The 21,601-nt window shown below is 46.2% G+C and overlaps 2 protein-coding genes across 2 annotated transcripts in view; both read left to right on the top strand.

The window, feature by feature from the left end:
* Positions 1-15,290, top strand: part of LOC116504554 (zinc finger protein 585A-like) — a 68,567-nt gene extending 53,277 nt beyond the window's left edge. The window contains exon 8 of the mRNA XM_032211641.1: positions 14,309-15,290. Within this exon, the coding sequence (XP_032067532.1) occupies positions 14,309-14,735 (427 nt within the window). The 3' untranslated portion in view covers positions 14,736-15,290. The remainder of the gene's footprint in view (positions 1-14,308) is intronic.
* LOC116504553 (SCAN domain-containing protein 3-like) lies at positions 1,232-4,670 on the top strand. The gene is made up of 2 exons (XM_032211640.1): positions 1,232-1,313; positions 3,613-4,670. The coding sequence occupies exon 2, from the start codon at positions 3,645-3,647 to the stop codon at positions 4,407-4,409; it is 765 nt and encodes a 254-aa protein (XP_032067531.1). The 5' UTR covers positions 1,232-1,313; positions 3,613-3,644; the 3' UTR covers positions 4,410-4,670.
* Positions 15,291-21,601: the final 6,311 nt, after the last annotated feature.

Consider the following 21,601-nt stretch of genomic DNA (forward strand, 5'->3'; position numbering starts at 1 on the left):
AGATTTGAGACGGGCCTTGCAAAAAATACTAGCTTTTATTTATGGCCATAACAAAAGCTGGGTGACAAAACTATATCCAAAACATAAAAAATGCATGTAAGGAATAGCCACACCCTGCGAGAGTGGCTCAGAGTATTATATACATTTTAGGCAGATAGAAACAAAGTTTACCCAATCAGAGACAAAGATTTGTTACCAACGTGTGATCTTTAAAGCGTTCTTTTGCTCTAGCTTCTGTCTCTGTCTACCTTATCTATGAAGTATTCCTATAGCCTTGTGTAGGGGGTAGCAACCCCTCTTTGCCAAGTTGTTTTTTAGCAGAATGCTTTAAGGATTTATGAGCCTGGAAAAGTCCCTAGTTCAGTTTATCTGATACTCCCATGTAACAATTTCTTCTATGTTTTCAAGAATGTGTCTAGCTTTGAAGCCAAGAATAGACACAGCATTGAGATAACATTTGCAGTAATGCCATCAAGTATTAAGGTTACAATTTGCTAGGCTAGAAAAAAAAACTAATTTCTTGACAGTATACAATAATATAAGCGGAAGCCAATAACAAAGCTTCATTCTTAATAAATGATTTCTAGCAATATACCATATCAGAAGCAAACAGCAAATATTGGTTTAATCAGTAACAATTATAGAGCAGCAAGCAATTCATAATAAAAGCAAACAGCCAATATTGATTCATATACTCCTCCCAAAATAATGAAAGCAAAGCTTTAATAGAAACTTGGTGAGCTGCAGACTCTCAGCCTCTGGCCTTTATTTACGTGGCATTAAGGAGCATTTTTAGCAAATCCAATATGGGTGATTACATCACAGCCCTTTATTTAAAAGTGAGATTTCTGGCTGCCCCCCCCCCCCAAAAAGAGTCGCCAAACAAAGCATTACAATAAGACACTCTCTGGTGCCGCCTAGTGGTCGCCCAGAGTTTTGTAGCTCTGGATTCGTGGTTTGGGGGTTTTTTGCCTCTTTTTCCCAATGTGCCATATTCTTAGCCATGCAAGGCAGGAGGAAACTCAGAAGAAGACCTCCCCTCCCTGGCGCTTCCCCCCTCGCGCTTGAGAAAGGATCCTGAATTCGGACTAGAAGACCTCTAAGGTCCCTTCCCATTCGATTCTGATGCCGATTCCGCGATCCACCCCGCCTTTTATTCGGCGCCGCGGTCGAGTAAATGTTGCAATGTTGGCGCCGCCCGGGAGGGGGCGAACTTTGAGACCGGCTTCTGCTGCTCCAGTCGCAAGGCAGGAAAAGGGATCGCGAGGCGGAGGGGAATCGGTGGGGCGCAGCTCAGCACCTCCCGGGCCCAGGTAAGTGCGGGGGAGGGAGCCGAGCCGATGCTCTCCTGGCGAGGGAACCCCAGGGCTGGGGTGGTTGGAGCAGGGGCGGCCTCTGGCTTGCAATCCGGCTCGGAGAAGGCGGTGTCTTGTTGCAAAGAAGGTCGCATCCTCTGGCCTCCGCCCCGGCTGCCCGCGCTCCTTCCTCCTCCTGCTCTAATCTAGGATGCGTGCGTGGCACGGCAATGCATGGCATGAATGCAATGCGCATAGCAGTAAAGAGTAACAGAGTTGGAAGGGACGTTGGAGGCCATCTAGTCCAACCCCCTTGCTCACGCAGGAGACCTGTAGGGATTCGAACCGCCACTTCCAGCCAATGGGGCAGGCTGGATCCTAGATGCGCCAGGGAGGCTTCTGGGCGCGGAGGAGGAAGGAGATCACTGTGATCCACCCCATCCTGCTCCTTCAAAGCACCGTCCCTTCCCGCGTGGGTGGTAGTGGGATGGGATGGAGTGGGGTGTGTACAGGTAATCCTCGACTTACAACAGTTCATTTGATGACCGTCCGAAGTTGGACGGTGGCAGTGTCCCCTTTTGTGACTCTCCAACAAGCAAAGTCAATGGGGAAGCCAGATTCACTTACCATTGGTGTTAATTAATTTTAACCAAGTTAACTAATTTAACAAAAAGTAGGCAGCGCCAAATGATTTCCACCTTGCCAAATAATCCATGGGCTTGGATTTTCTTCCAAAGTTAAAAGAAGGAGATAGATATTTGATTGTGAGCGCTGTTAAGTACAGAAGTACTTAACAATGGCAACAATGGTCAGAGGAATCCTGGCCGGGGCAGGGGGTTGGACTAGATGATCTCTTAAGTTCCCTCCCAGCCCTAGGATTCTATGTTTGTTCAATTATTATTGACTTTTCAGGTAAAACTACCCAAGAGGGAGTGTTGTGCTCCTTTAAAAAGTCAGAGCTTTTGCAATCCTGATTGGGGGCAACTCACAACCCTGACAAGATTTTGGCTCCGGCATTCAGAAGCGTCAAATTCTCCTGAAATTGCGAGAACTCTCAACTCGTCCGAGTTTACGGAAATTCGTGAACTTTCAAACTCTGCTGTTTATTTAAGCCTCCTCTTACGATTGGGGACCATTTGGGATTTCAAGGCACCCATTATGTTTTCCTTGTCCTTTTTTTAAAAAAAGTAACTTATCATCTAAGAAATGTTCTTTTGCTCAGTGATTTTAATGTTGTCAACTCGGAAGGACGGGGGGACAACTGGGCCAGCAGCCAAGACTCCTGCTTACCAGACGGAGATTTCCCTCCTCCACAAGCAGTCCAGCTTAGAAGGGAGGTTTCCACTGAGCCCATTCCAGAACTGATAACTGACTGCGAACAATCCATGATTGATTGCCGTGTGGTTGTCACTCTGGGTCACCAGGTGATAGGTGTGTGTGGGGGGGGGTTTAGCCTAATCACCACGTAGCTATAAAAGGTGGTGGGGAACCTGGTGTCAGCTCTGACAATGTATTCATTGCCTTAATGCTTTGTTGGTCAGTTCCTGCCCGAGGAAGAAGATGGAGGAAGTAGATAAACTGCATTTTCAAACCGTCTTGTTCGGCTGTTTTCATTAACCCTTCGGAACCTGACAGATGTTCTTTCTAATCTAAAAAGTACGACGCCCTTGGTGCTCTCTGAACTTGGTTATTTGTTCGCAGATGTTTCATTACCCAACTTGGTTACATCATCAGAGAGAGGAAGTACAGGGTTTGCTACCTGTTTATTTACTAGAAAATTGCCCTGCCATTGTTAGTGGGGGTATGTTTTTCTCTCCTTGATGTTCCTTGAATAGGATATTGGTTTTGCTTGTGGTTTATCTGGTGTTAATACCCACTTTACACCAAGCAATGATCAAGCAGAAAATAATACCTTAATCGGGGAATGACTAAGCAAAAAAAAACCTACAAAACTAGCAGGGCAAGTTACTGCATTTAAATAGGGAGAAAAGCCTACCCTCCTACACACTGATGATGTTGCGTAGTTGGGTGATAAAACGTCTGCAAGCAAACAACTAAGCTCAGAGAGCAGCAAGGACTCCCCAGCTCATCCGTGAGTTATCGATATTCTCTTTTATTCTTATCTAATGATCTTGTAATTAAGGGCTGAATCTCTGGGTGGGAAGAACTTTTTTCTTTTTTAAAAAAAGAGTTTACTCATTTTCTTCAGAGAAAAGGTTGAGAATGGATCTTAGATAATAACCAGGGTCTTTTTTTCTGGAATCTCTTAAATGTTGCAATGTTTGAAACTGACCCACTATGGAAACTCTCTCTATAGAACGTCAGAGCAAAGAATCAGGAGGAACAGCGATGAAAGAGCAACATCTTGCAGGAGCAGAAACAGAAGAAGGAGTGGAAGGAGTAGGGAAGCCAACCCATCTGGTTCAGCCTCTGCATATGACGGGGCTGCCAACATGCGGAGCGTCGCAAAACATCAAAGTGGAGCCTTTGGGGGGTACGGAAGAGCACTGGGAGGCTCAGTGGCAGGAATTCCTCAGTACCCTCCATCCCGGAAGAGGAGGAAACCCCTTGATGATGTCGGAGGCTTCCCCCTGGGATGACCCCAAGGCCTTCCTGGCCTCCTTCGAGCAGGTGGCCACAGCCTGCCGGTGGGCCAGAGGAGAATGGGCGGCCCATCTCCGGCCAGCTCTGAGCGGAGGAGTGGAAGAGGCCTTCCGGACTCTGGAAGACCGAGACCAAGAGGATTATGGGAAGGTCAAGGCGGCCATCTTGCGGAGGGAATCCCTGAGGACGGAGAAGCAGCGACAGCATTTTCGGCAGTTCTGCTGCCAGGAGGTGGGAGACCCCCGGAGGATCCACAGCCAACTCCAGGAGCTTTGTTGCCAATGGTTGAGGCCGGAGAGACGCACCAAGGAGCAGATTCTGGAGCTGCTGATCTTGGAGCAGTTCCTGGCCAGCCTCCCACCAGAGCTCCAGAGCTGGATCCGGGCAGGAGGACCAGACACATGTTCCCAGGCGGTGGCTCTGGTGGAGGACTTCCTGATGGGCCAACCAGATCCCAAGCCAGGCAGGTGGCAGGTGATGTTATTCATTTATATGAACAATTGTTCCTAGTACTACCTGAAATTAAGGTTCTCCCCACCCCTCACCTTTTTTTCCTTATTCAGCCTTTTCCAATTCTCAGAGTCTGCCTGGATAAGTGTCTGCAATTTACTTGGGAAGGTGTTTCAAAAGTGGTTTGCCATTGCCTCCTTCCTAGGGCTGAGAGAATGTGACTGGCCCAAGGTCAGCCAGCTGACTTACTGCCTAAGGCTGCCCAGAGTCACCTTGTAGGGGAGGTGGTCTCATAAAAAAATTAATAAATAAAAGGAAAAAAGAAAGAAAGAAAGAAAGAAAGGGAAGGAAGAAAGAAAGGGAAGGAAGAAAAGGAAGAAGGAAGGGAAAGTAAGGAAGGGAGGAAAAGAAAGAAAAGGAAGGAATGAAGAAAGAAAGTAAGGGAGGGAGGGAGGGAGGAAAAGAAAGAAAGGGAAGAAAGAAAGAAAGAAAGAAAGAAAGGAAAGGGGGAAAAGAGAAAGAAGGGAGTGAGGGAAGGAAGAAAGGAAAAAGAAAGGGAAGAAAGAAAGTAAGGAAGGGAGGAGAAGAAAGAAAGGGAAGGGAGAAAAAGACAGAAAGGGAAGAAAGAAAGAAAGAAAAAGGTAGGAAGGGGAAAAGAGAAAGAAGGGAGTGAAGGAAGGAAGGAGGAAAGGAAAAAGAAAGGGAAGAAAGAAAGGAAAATGATGGAAGGGAGAAAAAGAGAGAAAGAAAGGAGGGAAGGAAGGAAGATGGGACTAGAACTCTCAGTCTCCTAGTTCCTAACTTGATATCTTAAGATCAGCTCCGTCAGGTGATGATCCACTTTACAACCATAACAGTCTGTGACCATTATGGGCAAGTTCCATTTCAGTCCTAAGCCGCCCTGTATTAGGACAGGCCTATGGTATGGCTACTACGATCTTTCGTTTCATGGCGAAGTCAGTTCACTGAAGAGAATGAGATTGGAAGAGATCCATAAATGTCTCTCGCCACAGGAATCCCTTCCCCTGCCATGTCCTCGGGTTCTGAACTGGATCATTCTCACTCTCAGAGGCCGTTAAAGGAGGACCATCAGGATTTCTTGGAGCTACCTGAAGAGGCTGAGAAGACAAGCTTGAAAGGTGGCCACCACAAAGGTGATGTGAAGACACGGGGGATTGGATAAATTTATCGCTTCTTATTGACCTCTTGAAAAGCGATCGGACTTCCTGGAGATGCATCTGTTTTTGCAGATGTGGAAATTTTGATGGTTGGTTTTTTTTTGCAAGGCCTCAGGTTCTGCATCGCTGTCAGATCAGAATCCAGTCAGGTGTTCTGTTTTTATTTTCCGCTGACCTATTTCTCCCGGGGGATGCCGTGGCTCAGTGAGTAAGACGCTGAGCTTGTCGATCAGAAAGGTTGGAGGTTCGAATCCCTAGTAACAAGCTCCATTACTTGTCCCAGCTTCTGCCAACCTAGCAGTTCGAAAGCATGTAAAAATGCAAGTAGAAAAATAGGAACCACCTTTGGTGGGAAGGTAACAGCGTTCCGTGCGTCTTCGGCATTTAGCCATGCCGGCCACATGACCACGGAGACGTCTCCGGACAGTGCTGGCTCTTTGGCTTTGAAACAGAGATGAGCACCGCCCCCTAGAGTCGGGAACGACTAGCACATATGTGCGAGGGGAACCTTGACCTTGACCTTATTTCTCCTTGGACAAAGCTTGTGAGTTGTGAGCTGGTAGACAAAACTTCATCCAAACAATTCTTCTAATTATGAGTGGTGGCGCAGTGGTTAGAATGGAGGACTGCAGGCTGACTCTGCCTACAGTCTGGAGTTCAATCCTGGCTCTGTAAAATGAGGACCCAGATTGTTGGGGGCGAATATGTAAATAATGCTTACTTTGTAAAATGCCCAGAGACTGCGGTAAAGCCCTATGGTGCTGTTGTAGGAAAAGACAGGACACACAAGCCAGCTCTTCAGAGAAGGAAAGTTTATTTGCGCAGGTTCAGAATAAATGGCCTGAACATTGAGTGAAATTCAGGAACTTCCTTATATAGTTTATCACTTTCAGCTAAAGCCATCTGTTAGTTTTAGAAACATCCCTCAAGATTTGCCCTTGAGTTACAGAAAGTATGTCTACAGGATGTCATAATACATGGGTCAGCTAACGGACATGCATAGCTCGTATTTTGAGGAACTAACAATATGTGTCTACCAAACAGATTAACAGCCAAGCCAGCAGATGGGCTAAAATAGATGTTTTACTTCAGCATATTTCATGTGTAGCCTTCCTTCTAACCCGTGTCTAACAGTCCTAAAAGTCCTAAAAGCAAACCTTGCAATTTCTATGTGAACAGTTAAAGCTTAATATCGTGAAACCCTAGTTTGAGGCCTACTTTGGTTCAGCCTGCCACCTTGGTGCAGTATATAAGCCTAAATGCTATTGGTATATATACATAGCATATGTGAGTACACCTCCTCCCATTTTGTAAATATTTAAGTATATCTTTTCATGTGACAACACTGAAGAAAGGACAGTTGGCTACAATGTAAAGCAGTGAGAATACAGCAGAGGTGGGTTCCTACCAATTCGCACCTATTTGGTAGAACCAGTTCATCAAATCTGCGCCGAGGTGGCGTAGTGGTTAGGGTGCAGTACTGCAGGCGACTTCAGCTGACTGTTATCTGCAGTTCAGCGGTTCTAATCTCACCGGCTCAAGGTTGACTCAGCCTTCCATCCTTCCGAGGTGGGTGAAATGAGGACCCAGACTGTGGGGGCGATATGCTGACTCTGTAAACCGCTTAGAGAGGGCTGAAAGCCCTATGAAGCGGTATATAAGTCTAACTGCTAAATCTACCGAACCGGTTAGAAGAGGTTCCACCAGTGGACCCGGAAAGCAGGCCACACCTACAGAAGAGGTTCCAAAAGTTTTTGAAACCCACCACTGGAATACAGCTTGTATAACAGTGTAAATGTGTTGTCCCCTCAAAATAACATACAGCCATTAATGTCTAAACTGCTGGCAAGATAGACTTAAATATTTACAAAATGTGAGGGGGTGTATTCACTTCTGTGATATACTGTACATACATACATATAGTCTTCAACTTACAACCACATGGCTGTTTTTCACAGTTATGACCGTTGCAACATCCCCCTGGTCATATGATCAAAATCCAGCTGCTTGGTAAGTCATATTTAGGATGGTTGAGGGGCCTTGGGGTCATGAGATCATCTTTGCGACCTTGTGACAAGCAAAGTCAATGGGGAAGAAGCCAGGTTCACTTAAAAACTGTTACTAGGGAGTCCTTAACTTACGGCCACAATTGAGCCCAAAATTTCAGTTGCGAAGTGAGAAATTTGTGAAGTGAGTTTTACCCCATTTTAACCCCCTTTTCATGCCAGATTTGTTAAGTGAATCAATGCAGCTGTTATATGAGTAACACAGTTGTAAAGTGAATCTGGTTTCCTCATTGACTTTGCTGTCAGAAGGTCGTAAAAGGTGATCATATGACCCTGGACACTGCAATCGTTATAAATGTGAGTCAGTTGTCAAGCATCCAGATGTAAATCACATGACTATGGGGGGTGTTACAATAGTAAGTGTGAAAAATGATCATAAGTCACTTTTTTCAGTGCCGTTGTATCTTTGAATGGTTACTAAGGGAACTTTTGTAAGTTGAGGATTACCATATTTTTCAGAGTATAAGACGCACCTTTTTCCCCTCAAAAAAGAGGCTGAAAATCTGGGTGCAGCTTATACACTGAAAACAGCATTTTTGGCCTCCCGAAACCCCGCCACCTTTGCAAAAATGGCTATGCATAGCCTTTAGGAGGCTTGTAGAGTGCTCCTGGGGGCTGGGGAGGGCAGAAATGAGTGAAAATGGTCCGTTTTCTGCTCGTTTTTGCCCCTCCCCAGCCCCCAGGAGCACTCTATAAGCCTTCTAAAGGCTATTCATGCCTTTTTTTGACAAAAAACGAGGCCATTTTTGGGAGGTCTGCGGAGTGCAAAAACCTTTTTTTTAAATTTGTCTCTTCAAAATCTTGGTGCGTCTTATACTCCAAAAATACGGTAGTTATATGTATAAACAGAGGGAGGGAGGGAGGGAGAGAGAGAGACCTGATATTTATCGCAAGAAAGGGTCAAATTAAATAATTGAGAAAATTACTAGTTAGATTCCCTCATGGTAGGGAAGAAGACAAGACCACAGAGAATTTAAATTTCAGAAAAGCACATTTTTCTCATTTAAACTGGTCTTTTGAAAAGAAACCCTTTTTTCCCCCTAGAGAGGTCTTTTGTGTCTGTTCGTTTTGGACCAAACGAAAGGGCCCTCTCGCCTTCCTAAGTTCTGTTTCCCATCCCTTTCAGGCCTTGAAATCCCGTCTCCAAATGAAGCTAATTCGTCTCTCCTTTCAGAAGAACAAGGCAGGGTCCTAAATGGTGAGAGAAAGGTAATTAGCATGCTTGTGAATCCATTGGTATTGTTCCAATTGCCATGTGAATCTACCTGCGTCTCATTAAAGCAGCTGCATCTCTCTGACAATTGAGAGCACATCACTCTTTCGGTCTTCTTCTCTGATGAAAAACGTGTACTAAGAGGAAAAAAGTTCAGATATTTGGAGAGACTCCTGACTCATAAATTCACTCATCAATGAGAATTTGAAGTCTTGCATATTGGCTGTCCAAAATTCTATACAGGTAGTCCTTGGGGTATTACCACAATTGAGCCCAAAATTTGTGTTGCTAAGTGAAACATTTGCTGAGTTTGGCTCCATTTTATGGAGCCACAGTTGTTAAGTGAATCACTGCAGTTGTTAAGTCAGTACAGGTAGTCCTCAACTTGCAACGGTTCGCTTAGGGCAGTGTTTCTCAACCTTGGCAACTTGAAGATATCCGGACTTCAACTCCCAGAATTCCCCAGCCAGCAGTGTTTCTCAACCTTGGCAACTTGAAGATGTCTGGACTTCAACTCCCAGAATTCCCCAGCCAGCAGTGTTTCTCAACCTTGGCAACTTGAAGATGTCTGGACTTCAACTCCCAGAATTCCCCAGCCAGCAGTGTTTCTCAACCTTGGCAACTTGAAGATGTCTGGACTTCAACTCCCAGAATTCCCCAGCCAGCAGTGTTTCTCAACCTTGGCAACTTGAAGATGTCTGGACTTCAACTCCCAGAATTCCCCAGCCAGCAGTGTTTCTCAACCTTGGCAACTTGAAGATGTCCGGACTTCAACTCCCAGAATTCCCCAGCCAGCAGTGTTTCTCAACCTTGGCAACTTGAAGATGTCTGGACTTCAACTCCCAGAATTCCCTAGCCAGCAGTGTTTCTCAACCTTGGCAACTTGAAGATGTCCGGACTTCAACTCCCAGAATTCCCCAGCCAGCAGTGTTTCTCAACCTTGGCAACTTGAAGATGTCTGGACTTCAACTCCCAGAATTCCCCAGCCAGCAGTGTTTCTCAACCTTGGCAACTTGAAGATGTCCGGACTTCAACTCCCAGAATTCCCCAGCCAGCAGTGTTTCTCAACCTTGGCAACTTGAAGATGTCTGGACTTCAACTCCCAGAATTCCCCAGCCAGCAGTGTTTCTCAACCTTGGCAACTTGAAGATGTCCGGACTTCAACTCCCAGAATTCCCCAGCCAGCAGTGTTTCTCAACCTTGGCAACTTGAAGATGTCTGGACTTCAACTCCCAGAATTCCCCAGCCAGCAGTGTTTCTCAACCTTGGCAACTTGAAGATGTCTGGACTTCAACTCCCAGAATTCCCCAGCCAGCAGTGTTTCTCAACCTTGGCAACTTGAAGATGTCTGGACTTCAACTCCCAGAATTCCCTAGCCAGCAGTGTTTCTCAACCTTGGCAACTTGAAGATGTCCGGACTTCAACTCCCAGAATTCCCCAGCCAGCAGTGTTTCTCAACCTTGGCAACTTGAAGATGTCTGGACTTCAACTCCCAGAATTCCCCAGCCAGCAGTGTTTCTCAACCTTGGCAACTTGAAGATGTCCGGACTTCAACTCCCAGAATTCCCCAGCCAGCAGTGTTTCTCAACCTTGGCAACTTGAAGATGTCTGGACTTCAACTCCCAGAATTCCCCTCCCAGCATTCTGGGAGTTGAAGTCCGGACATCTCCAAGTTGCCAAGGTTGAGAAACACTGGCTTAGGGACTGTTCACAGTTATAAAGTTCTTTACCAACCACTGGTTTGCTTAATGAACGCTGCAAAAAACGTAAAAATCAGGTCGGTCGCCTGACTGATCTGTTTTATGACTGTTGTGTCTTAACACCTCTATTATGATCATAACTCAGGGATTACAAGTAGTCCTCAACTTACATCCCCAATTGAGCCCAAAAATGTATGTTAAATGAGAAATTGGTTAAGTGAGTTTTGCCCTGTTTTTCCTTGCCACGTTTGTCGAAGTGAATGCCCGAAGTTGTTAAATGAGTAACACGGTTGTTAAGCGAATCTGGCATCCCCGTTGACTTTGCTTGTCGGGGTCGCAAGAAGTGATCAAATGACCCTGGGACGCTGCAACCGTCATAAATGTGAGCCAGATGTCAAGCATCCGAATGTAAATCACATGACCATGGGGTTCATATGTGTCGCAAGAAAGAATAAAATGAAATATTGAGAAAATTACTAGTTCGGTTTCCTTATGGGAGGAAGACAAGACCACAGAGAATTTGAATTTCCATGACCATGGAGAGGCTGCAATGGTCGTGTTAAAAATGGTCATAAGTTTTTTTCGTTAGTGACATCGTAACTTGGAACGGTCATTAAATGAACTCTACCTGTACCTGGATATCTGAGAGAGTGTCTTCTGCTACATACCTCCCAACGTCCGATAAGAACTCACAGATTAGGCCTCCTCCGGGTGCCATCTGCCGGTTAATGCCGGCTGGCGACCACTCGGGGGAGAGCCTTTTCTGTTGCTGCTCCGGCTCTGTGGAACAAGTTACCAACAGAGATCCGGACCCTCCCCACCCTTGCAGCCTTCCAAAAAGCCACCAAAACCTGGCTGTTCCGGCAGGCCTGGGGTTGCTGACTCAAAACAGATCAACCCCCAATTAATCCGGATGTATGTTTTGTTTTTAAAATGTTTGTATTGTTTTATGTTCTTCCCCTGTATGTTATTTTATTTTATTCGTACTTGTAAGCCGCCCTGAGTCCCCCCCGGGATTGGGTGGCATATAAACCCATTAAATTGACAAATTGAAATTGACCATTTTTTTTTTCTGTTGCAGAGCTGCACAGAACAATCCCAGGTGGTTGCGTCTTTGCAAACCGTCAATCCACCTCCCACCCAGCCGAGCCAGACCTTCGCTTGGAAAGTCCTCCAAGAGGATCATGGGAACACTGGCGGTTTGGGTAAGAATTTTCTCCTCAGTGAACAGAAAATCGGATCAGCTTTGCCTGGTCCAATCAGCTGAACGTTGACGGGTGCTTCATCCCTGGAGGTTTTTAACAAGAGACTTGGACAGTTGCTTGTGTGAAATGTGATAAGACAGCGATAGCAATAGCACTTAGACTTATATACCGCTTCATAGGGCTTTCAGCCCTCTCTAAGCGGTTTACAGAGTCAGCATATTGCCCCCAACAACAATCCGGGTCCTCATTTCACCCACCTCGGAAGGATGGAAGGCTGAGTCAACCCTGAGCCGGTGAGATTTGAACCGCCGAACTGCAGAACTGCAGTCAGCTGAAGTAGCCTGCAGTGCTGCATTTAACCACTGCGCCACCTCAGCTCTTCACCGATGGCGAACCTGTGGCACAGGTGGCATGCGGAGCCATTTGTTAGGGCACGTGAGGTGTTGCCCTGTCAGCTCCAGCGCACATACGCACACTGGCCACCTGACTTCGGCCTTCTGTTTTTTGCCCTCCGGAGGCTGAAGCATGACCAAAAGCCGGCCCTACGGGCAAACCAGAAGTTCAGGAATGGACTTCCGGTTTGCTGACAGGATCGTTTTTCACCCTCTGGAGCCTTCAGGGAATCCTCTGGAGCCTGGTGAGGGTGAAAAATGGATCTATCCCAGGCCAAAAGGGAAGGGGTTTGTGTGCACATGCGCACGGGGGTCGCACACATATCATTATGGGTGTGGGCATGCCCACATATGACCCCCCGCCCCCCTGCGCTTCCCCCATTTTGGCTCGCAATGGGAAAAGGTTAGTCATCACTGGTATAAGATCTCCTGCTTGAGCATGGGATAGGACTAGAAGACCTCCAAGGTCCCTTCTAGCTCTCTTCTGATTCTGATTCTGTTCAAAAGATTTTCAGGCATGCCTGTTTCCCAAGCTTGGAAATCAGGAGATCTATGAGCTGTTATTGGATAGATGGTCCCTCGGACGCCATTCTTTCCTTCTTGTCCGTTTATATTATACAGGAAGTCCTCAACAAAGGAAATTTTACCCAAAATTTCTGTGGCTAAGTGAGACGTTTGCAAAGCGGCTTTTGCCCCATTTGACAACGTTTCTTGCCCTAGTTGAAGGAATCACTGCAGGTGTTAAGTTAGTAACTCGGTTGTTTAGTGAATCTAGATTTCCCATGGACTTTGCTTGTGAGAAGGTCGCAAAAGGGGATCACAAGACCCTAGGATACTGCAACCGTCATAAATACGAGTCAGTTGCCGGGCATCTGAATTTTGATCAGATGACCATGAGGATGCTACAACGGTCATAAGTGTGAGAAACGGTCATAACTCAGCTTTGAATTTTGTCAGGGACTAGAAATTCTACAGGTGATCCTGGACTTAGATTAACAGAGTTGGGAGGTACCTTGGAGGTCTTCTAGTCCAACCCCCTGCTTAGGCAGGGAACCCTACACCACTTCAGGCAAATGGTTATCCAACATGAAATTTCCTGACAATTAGGACAATTAATTAGTGGAACAACTTGCCTCCAGATGTTGTGAATGCTCCAACACTGGAAGTTTTTAAGAAGAGATTGCACAACCTCTTGTCTGAAGTGGTGTAGGGTTTCCTACTTAAGCAGGGAGTTCGACTAGAAGACCTCCAAAGTCCCTTCCAACTCTATTATTCTATTCTACCCTATTCTATTCTAGTTAGGGTAATGAAATGTCTGCAAGAAAACAAGAAAGCTCAGAGAGCACCCCCTCATTTCAACCCTGAGCTGCAAATATTTTCCTTTATTGGTACGTATATATTGTGTTTTCCCAAAAAATATGACCTACCCCGAAAATAAGCCTGAGTCCTTATTTTCAAGCCCAAAAGAAACTAAGACTCGGTCTTATTTTTGGGGAAACATGGGCAGTTATTTGGAAGCTTGATGAGGAGGGGTTTAGTCCAGATACTCTAAGATAGGCTGAATTTAACGAATGAATTTGTGAGAAAAAGTCTGCGACTAGGCAGAATAGGAATCTTAAAAAGAGTCAGCAGATCAGGAAGAAAACTTATTTTCTTTCTCGTTGTAGGTGATGGAAAGGGAAGTTTGGTGAAAGTGGAGAATATTCAGGATGGAGAAAAGAAACCAGAAGAGACATGTGAGGTCCTTCCATTCCTGAATTTGGGAAACGTAGCACCAGGCGTGGGAAGACTGGAGGGAAGCAGCGAATCCCAAACCCAGAACGAATGCGCTCAACGTACCGGGAGTTGTACGGGTGCCTTCCTCGAAAGTGCTACAAAACCCACTTGGGATAAAATGCCATCGTTCTCCTTTTACGGCAGAAAATATCACTACAGGTTTGAACTTGGAATGCAATATTCCGGGGAGGAACACAAAATACACCCTTTGTCAGAGGGAAACCTGCCGCATAATTCGTGTTTTAATAAACGGGAAAAAATCCTAACCGCAAACCGAAGCTATGAAGGCTCCGGACACGGGAAAGGAAGCAACCTGGAGATCTTTCCAACCCTCCGTGCAGATTGGAAGCCGAATAGCGGTGCCGAAAGCGGGAAGAGTTTTTGTTACATGCAGCCGCTGAAAAGAACACAAGACCCCGGGACCGAAACGAGAATCCATAAATGCTCTCAGTGCGGGAAATGCTTCACCCACAAGGGGGATCTGAAGACTCACCAGCGCATTCACACCGGCGAACAACCGTACAAATGCTCTTACTGCGGCAAATGCTTCAACCAGAAGGGAAATTTAAAGACCCACCAGAGGATTCATACGGGAGAGAAGCCGTACAAATGTTTGCAGTGCGGGAGGTGCTTCATCCAGGCGGTCCTTTTGAAGAACCATCAGAGGACTCACACAGGGGAGAGACCCTACAAATGCCCTCAGTGCGGGAAAAATTTCAGCCTGGGAGGAGACTTAAAAAAGCATCAGAGGATTCACACGGGAGAGAGACCCTACAAATGTTCTCTGTGTGGGAAAGACTTCAACCAGAGGGGAAATTTGAAGAAGCACCAGACCATTCACACAGGGCAGAGATGATAAAAATGGTCACAGTGCAGGAATAGTGTAATGCAGGGATCTCCATACAGGGGTGGGCTGTTGCAGGGCTGGGTTCCTATGCCAACCCCTACCGGTTCGCGCGGGCTTTGCGTTGCTTATGCATGCTCAGTTCGCTGTAAATGGTTGTGCGCATGGGCAAAGACCACTAAAAGCTAATAAACAAGATGCCAGCAATACGGAGACCGGGGAAACGCTTCGGGGGGCGTGACCAATTGGGTTGCTGCCGGTTCTGCGACCCATGCCAGATTATCACTACCGGTTTGGCTGAATTGGGAGCAAACCACCTCTGGGCTGCTGCGGGATCGCAAGGGTTCGGGAGAACCTCTAGCTAAGATTCTGTGCAATTCAGAGAATCCCCAAATCCCACTACTGGCTGGCCCCACCCACATCGGCCCTCCCAGGAGTCCCCACGCAAGCAGTTTCCAATGCAGGTAGGTGCAGGGTGTGCGGGGAGGCTCGTGGGAGGCAAAAAACAGGCCTACCAGATGTTCGAAAATGGGTCTGTTTCTAGCCTCATGAGCCCAGGAAGGGCAAAAATGCCCCTCTCTCCCCCGGTGGTGCAGGAGGCCAACTAGGCCACACCCGCTGTGGCCACACCTACCAGCAACCGGGCAGAGAATCCCTTGCTAAAATTTCTGAAGCCCACCCCTGATCTCCAACCTTGGCAAAATTCCTCGGTTCCACCACAAATCCGCGGTAGACCAAAGCGCGCTCGACGAAAGCGCGTACGTGACGTCATCACAGCGCGACGAAAACGGCACGCTGTGAGCGGTAAATTTAAAATTAACACGAAAACCTTACCCTAACCCCCCCAAACCTAAACCTAACCCTAAGCCTAACCCTTAACCTAAACCTAACCCTAAACCTAACTATTAACCTAACGCTAAACCTAACGCTAACCCTTAACCTAAACCTAAACCTAACCCTAACGCTTAACATAACCCTAAACCTAACCCTTAACCTAACCCTAAACCTAACCCTTACCTTTATGTGAATCGGCTTGCTTTAATTTTATTTTAATTTTAATTTAATGTATTTTTAATTTTATTTGTCGCGCTGCTGATGACGTCACGTACGCGCTTTGATCGGGCGCGCTTTAGTGGACCGCGGTTTTGACGGGTCACGAAATTCCTCAGCCGGCCATGCTACTTTGCAAGCTTGAAGATAGTGTGGACTTCAACTTCCAGGATGCTTGGTGGCTGAGCAATTCTGGGAATTGAAGTCCACAAAAGTGCCAAGGTTGGAGAACCCTGATGTAAGGAATAGGAGAATAATTATCCGACAAAGAATCCTTGCACCCAGAGAACGTTTGAAACTTTATAAATAATAATACCAAAAACACTGAATTATTTAAAAAGTATTTTTCTTTAAATGGAGTGTACTCAGAAGTGACCCTAACCCCAGCTTCACTTAGATCAATCCTGGCTCGGTGATGGCTAACCTTTTTTTTGTTGGGTGCACAAAAATGGGGGCCCGCGTGCATGTGGCAGCACCCATTATGCAAAGTGTGCCCCCCACATGCGCATGGGCGCACACACACCCCACGCGCACCGCACTGCTCGCTGCAAAACTGAGCTTGGTATTTCCTCCGGGGGCCGGAGGAGGCCATTTTCGCCTTCCGTAGGCTCCAGGAAAGCCTCCAGAACCTGGGGAAGGCGAAAACGGCCTCCCCCCTGGCTCCCTGGAAGATGGAAACTGATCGAATCGTTTCCGAACTTCTGGTAGGCCCGTTGGATCCAGTTTTCGCCCTCCCCAGGCTCCGGAGGCTTTCCTGGAGCCTGGGGAAGGTGAAAAGGGCCTCCTCCGGAAGGCCGAAAATTAGCTGGGCGGCGTGCACATGCGCGCTGGAGCTGATGGCTTGGCGTCCTGGCAGATATGGCTCCACATGCCGCCTTTGGCACACATTTCACGGACTTAGATGCTCTTAACCCTAAAGCGGTGTTTGTCAATCTCAATAACTTGTTAAGACAAGTCTGAACTACAACTCTCAGAATTCCCCAGCCAGTATGCATTCTGGGAGTTGAAGTCCACACACCTTCAAGCTGTCAAAGTTGAGAAGGTTTGGCTAAAAATGTAAGTAACTCAAGAGTGTCACTTTGTCTTAATCTTGGCACATCAAAATAAATAACCTGTCTCGGGGGGAAAAACTGTCTAGATATTCTTGGTTTTTTTTTTATCTACCCTGATGAAATGTCCATATTGCTTGTGTCATCTTTGGTTATGAAATGCCCATATTGCTTGTGTCAAATTTAATCACAGATTTTCTTGTTTTTATGGGTTTTCAGTCTCAAGGTGAAGGGTAATGTCAAATGGGAAAGACCAGGGCTAATTAAATTGATTAATTGCTCATGTGTATACACAAGAATTTACTTAACTGACAGTACTATTTTGGCACCAGATAAGTTCAATGTCAGCATTCCAAGTATCCTGTAGAATTAAATCAGAATCAAAGGCAAAATGATCCTTAAAGTTCCAATTTAATAAAGCAGACATTTTAGCACATCTGTGTTAATCCCAATACTGGAAATGACATCAGAATTCCACCCAGTTAAAAATTCATGATCTTGTCCCCACACCCACAATCCATCACATGGTCCAACCATCTTCTTCCACACTGGCATCCACACCCAGCTGCTTCCGGTCAGGTGTACTGGGATGGAGACAAAGGATGACCTTGGCTTCTAGTAAAGAATGAAAACAATACATTCCACAATCTCCCTCCTGTCTATTCCCCCCTCCCATCGACTATACTAATGAAACCATATTGAAATAAGAGAAAGTGTGGCAGGCCAAAATTCTAAAAGGAATATAATTGCAGGCCTGACACTCAACAAAATTCATTAGAGGTCGGACTGTTTGTAACTATGTAAAGATATTAGGCTGAATCCTCTTAACTCCATCCCTGCTTCTGCCAGTCATTCTCCTACAAGTAATTTTTATAACCCAGGATCAATGCATCCACGGAAACCTTTCTATTTTTCACGATGTTCACACAAATACAACGATACTTTAAATAGAAAGTATAGAAGAACAGAGTTGGAAGGGACCTTGGGGGGGGGGTCTCCTAGTCCAACCCGCCGCTTAGGTAGGAGACCCTGTACCATTTCAGGCAAATGGTTATTTTTAATTTCTTCTTTAGAACTTCCAGTGTCGGAACATTCACAACTTCTGGAGGCAAATCGTTCCAGGTTTTTGACAACTGCTTTGAAACTCATCAAATTTGGTACTCAACACATTTTGATGCAAAAATTGTATCCTGGTACTCACTGTTTTGTTTGTAATTCGGCACAGAAAGTAGAATGTCAGAGTCAGCTGCCTTGTGACTTACTACATTACTACTCATGGGAAAAAAGTGTCTGGTATTTATAGTTTTTGGTATTCATCCACCTCACGGAACCAATTAACTATGCGTATTGAGGTAGCCTTGTATAAATTATTAGGGCTGTCTCGTTTCTTTACATTCAGATTCCCTCCCCCCCCCCCCAAAAAAAAAAATGATTTCGGAAATAAAATGATTTTGGAACATATATTTCAGAGGTGTGGAAGAGCCTACAAAAAAATACAGCTCCTTTAAAGAGTTGCAGTCAGAGGCTGAATTTAAACTGCACTTTTCAAAGCCCGTTTTTTGAAATTCAAAACAATGAAAAACCTCTACCAATGACATGTGTTTTAAGATACCGTATTTTTCGGAGTATAAGACGCACCTTTTTCCCTCAAAAAAGAGGCTGAAAATCTGGGTGCGGCTTATACACTGAATACAGCATTATTTTACCTCCTGAAACTCCGCCCCCTTCACCGAAATGGCTGTGCATAGCTTTTAGGAGGCTTTCAGAGAGCTCCTGGGGGCTGGGGAGGACAGAAATGAGCAACAAATGGGCTGTTTTTTGCTCATTCCCCCCCCCCCCCGCTCCAGAACACTCTACAAGCCTCCTAAGGGTTATTCATGCCCTTTTTTTGAAAGAAAAAAAAAACAGGCCTGTTTTTGCAAAAAACGGGCTGTTTTTGGGAGACTTGCAAAGTGCAAACTCCCCCCCCCTTTTTAAATTTGCCTCTTCAAAACCTAGGTGTGTCTTATACTCCAAATAATATGGTAGTTTTTAAAAAAAAACAGTATGCCATTGTAAGAAGTTAACATGTTTTAAAAGACAGAATAACTGCCTGCAGCTTCCTGTCCATCCCCCTTTGTCAATGAGCCATTAAAGCCTGAGCTAGTCCACTTTACATAATAAAGAGTTCTCCCCTTCAGCTCCAGAGTGATAGGATTAAGGCATGATGATATTGACCCTTTACCCAACTCCCCACATGGCTGGATTCAAAACGCAGCCTAGAGAGTTGCCCCTCCTGGGCCCATGGGAATCTGACAACCAATCAGAATACAAGCTCAAGATCAAAGGCCAAGGAGGGCATAAAACCAGGGACTCATCTCTTCCTGGCTTCCCTTCTCTTCTCCACCAACATTGAAGCATGTGATCACCTTTTCTGTTCAGGACTCAAGCCATGTGGTCCTGTCCAACAATAAACCATCTTTCCAAGCAGCCTCCATGTCTCCAGTGTCTTTTTCCCCACTTGGAGCCGAACCCAGAAGGACATTTCTTCCAACACCATAAAGCACCTTAGCAACTTCTGGAGCCGATGGTCTAGTTCACGGGTGTCAAACTCACTACATCACGTTGCCGTCACGTGACATTTCATGACATTTTTTCCCTTTGCGGACCTGGGGTGGGTATGGCCTACACATAACGCACCCGGCCTGTGGGCCGCCAGTTTGACACCCCGGTCTAATTACACACAAAAGAAGCTGATAGCAAATGCTACCTCAGTGAAATTTTCCATCTCCCCCCTCCTGCCACGTTGCCAAATGCAAGTTGAAACCATTTTTTTCTGATTCTCTAATACCCCAAGGGTTGGGTTAGGGTGAGTCCGGGTCAGGGAGCGGCTTGAGGGCAGTAAATCTAGGTCTCCATAGCTGCAGGAGTGTGTATTTTGGGATGTCAGAACTTTTGTGAGTAGGTTTTATTTTTATTTATTTTACTGCTCTGGTGAATCACCCAGGCTTATAAATACAGGAGATGAGTAACTTGAGTGTCCTTTAAATAAACGAATGAATTTTTTTTCTATAGTTGCCTTCTATCCTCAGAATTTTCCTGATGTTCCCTGTGGGTTTTTTTCCCCCCTCGTCTGCCGCCTTTTGTTTGAATTCCTCATCTTGCGGTCGCTGGTGGTTTTGTTCAACGGGAGTGGTGAGATGATGGGAATAGACAGAAAATTGCGAGTTTACTGGTAGAATGGAGGCCTTTGAACTGTGGTGCTGGAGTAGACTCCTGCGAGTCCCTTGGACTGCAAGGCAATCAAACCGGTCAGTCCTAGAGGAGATCAACCCTGACTGCTCTTTAGAAGGAAATCAGATCCTGAAGATGAAACTCAAATACTTTGGCCACCTAATGAGAAGGAAGGACTCACTGGGGAAGAGCCTAATGCTGGGAAAGATGGAGGGCAAAAGAAGAAGGGGACGACAAAGAAGGTGGTGGCTGGATGAGGTCACCAAAGCAGTAGGCGTGAGCTTAAATGGACTCCAGAGGATGGTAGAGGACAGGAAGGCCTGGAGGAACATTCTCCATGGGGTCGTGATGGGTCGGACACGACTTCGCAACTAACAACAACAACTGGTAGTTTTATGTTGCTAAGAGCCGGACCTCCTAATCTTTGAAGTCCAAAAGGAAATTTTGATTTGCCTTTTTTATGCAACCAGTCCTTAACTGTGGAGGACATTAAAAAAAAGAGGGAATTTGGAAGAGCGAGACAATGAACTTGTTGCCCTCCAGAGGCTCTGGGTGTCAGCTCTACCCCCACATCACACCCTCACATAGACACACTGATGGGTGGACAGGAATGAAGGGGCCTAAAAATGTCAGCGAGGCAGCTGATTGCCTAAACTTGTGGAAACAGAGATGGCGTGTTTTCCTCTCTCTCCCGTGGTATCTGGCAGTACAGCAGGCAGTAGAAAAACGGGTATTTTTTTTTCAATTTAGATCAGTGTTTCCCAACCTTGGCAACTTGGACATGTGGGAACTTCAATTCCCACCCCGCTCTGGGGCCAGCCAGAGGTGGCATTTGCTGGTTCTCCGAACTACTCAAAATTTCCACTACCAGTTCTCCGAACTACTCAAAATTTCCACTACCAGTTCTCCAAACTACTCAAAATTTCTGCTACCAAATTGATGTCAAATTGGCCACACATACCCTGGCCACGCCCTCCCCCCAAAGGGCAAACACAACCCTGATGTGGCCCTCAAGGAAATTGAGTTTGACACCCCTGCTTTAACGTGTGTGGGACCCCTGCTAAAGTTGCTGACTGGGGAAGTCTGGGAATTGAAAATTGCATTGGTTTTGTTGTGGCCCAGCAGGAGCTGTTGGAGCTGCCACCAGACTCCGACAGCGAGGGGCCCTATGAATCGGCTCTGGAGGATGTTGAGGACCCTGGACAGGATTCCGACTCCAAACAGGGTGCAGAGAGGCTGGTTGGCCACCAGGAGGCGCCTGAGCCTTGGACCAGTGGGTAGGAGACAAGGGAGAGTGATCCAGAAGCCAGCAGTGAGTTGTTTCTAGATGCCCGGAATCGAAGAGCTAATAGGCATCAGGAAAAATTACGCAATTGCAGGAGGTGATTGCGCTCAGCTGGTGGTCATTAGGCTCCTCTCCAGATTATAAAAAGACTGCTTGTGCACACGCCCCTCTTGCAGAAGTCAACGCAGGAACTAATGTTGGAGAACATTATTGTGAGCTTGGCAGGCTGGATTGCTGCCATGGCTTATCTGTGCTGGATTGCTGCCCAAGCTTGTCTGTGC

Source organism: Thamnophis elegans, chromosome 2 (genome assembly GCF_009769535.1).
Source record: "Thamnophis elegans isolate rThaEle1 chromosome 2, rThaEle1.pri, whole genome shotgun sequence".
NCBI classification, from domain to species: domain Eukaryota; kingdom Metazoa; phylum Chordata; class Lepidosauria; order Squamata; family Colubridae; genus Thamnophis; species Thamnophis elegans.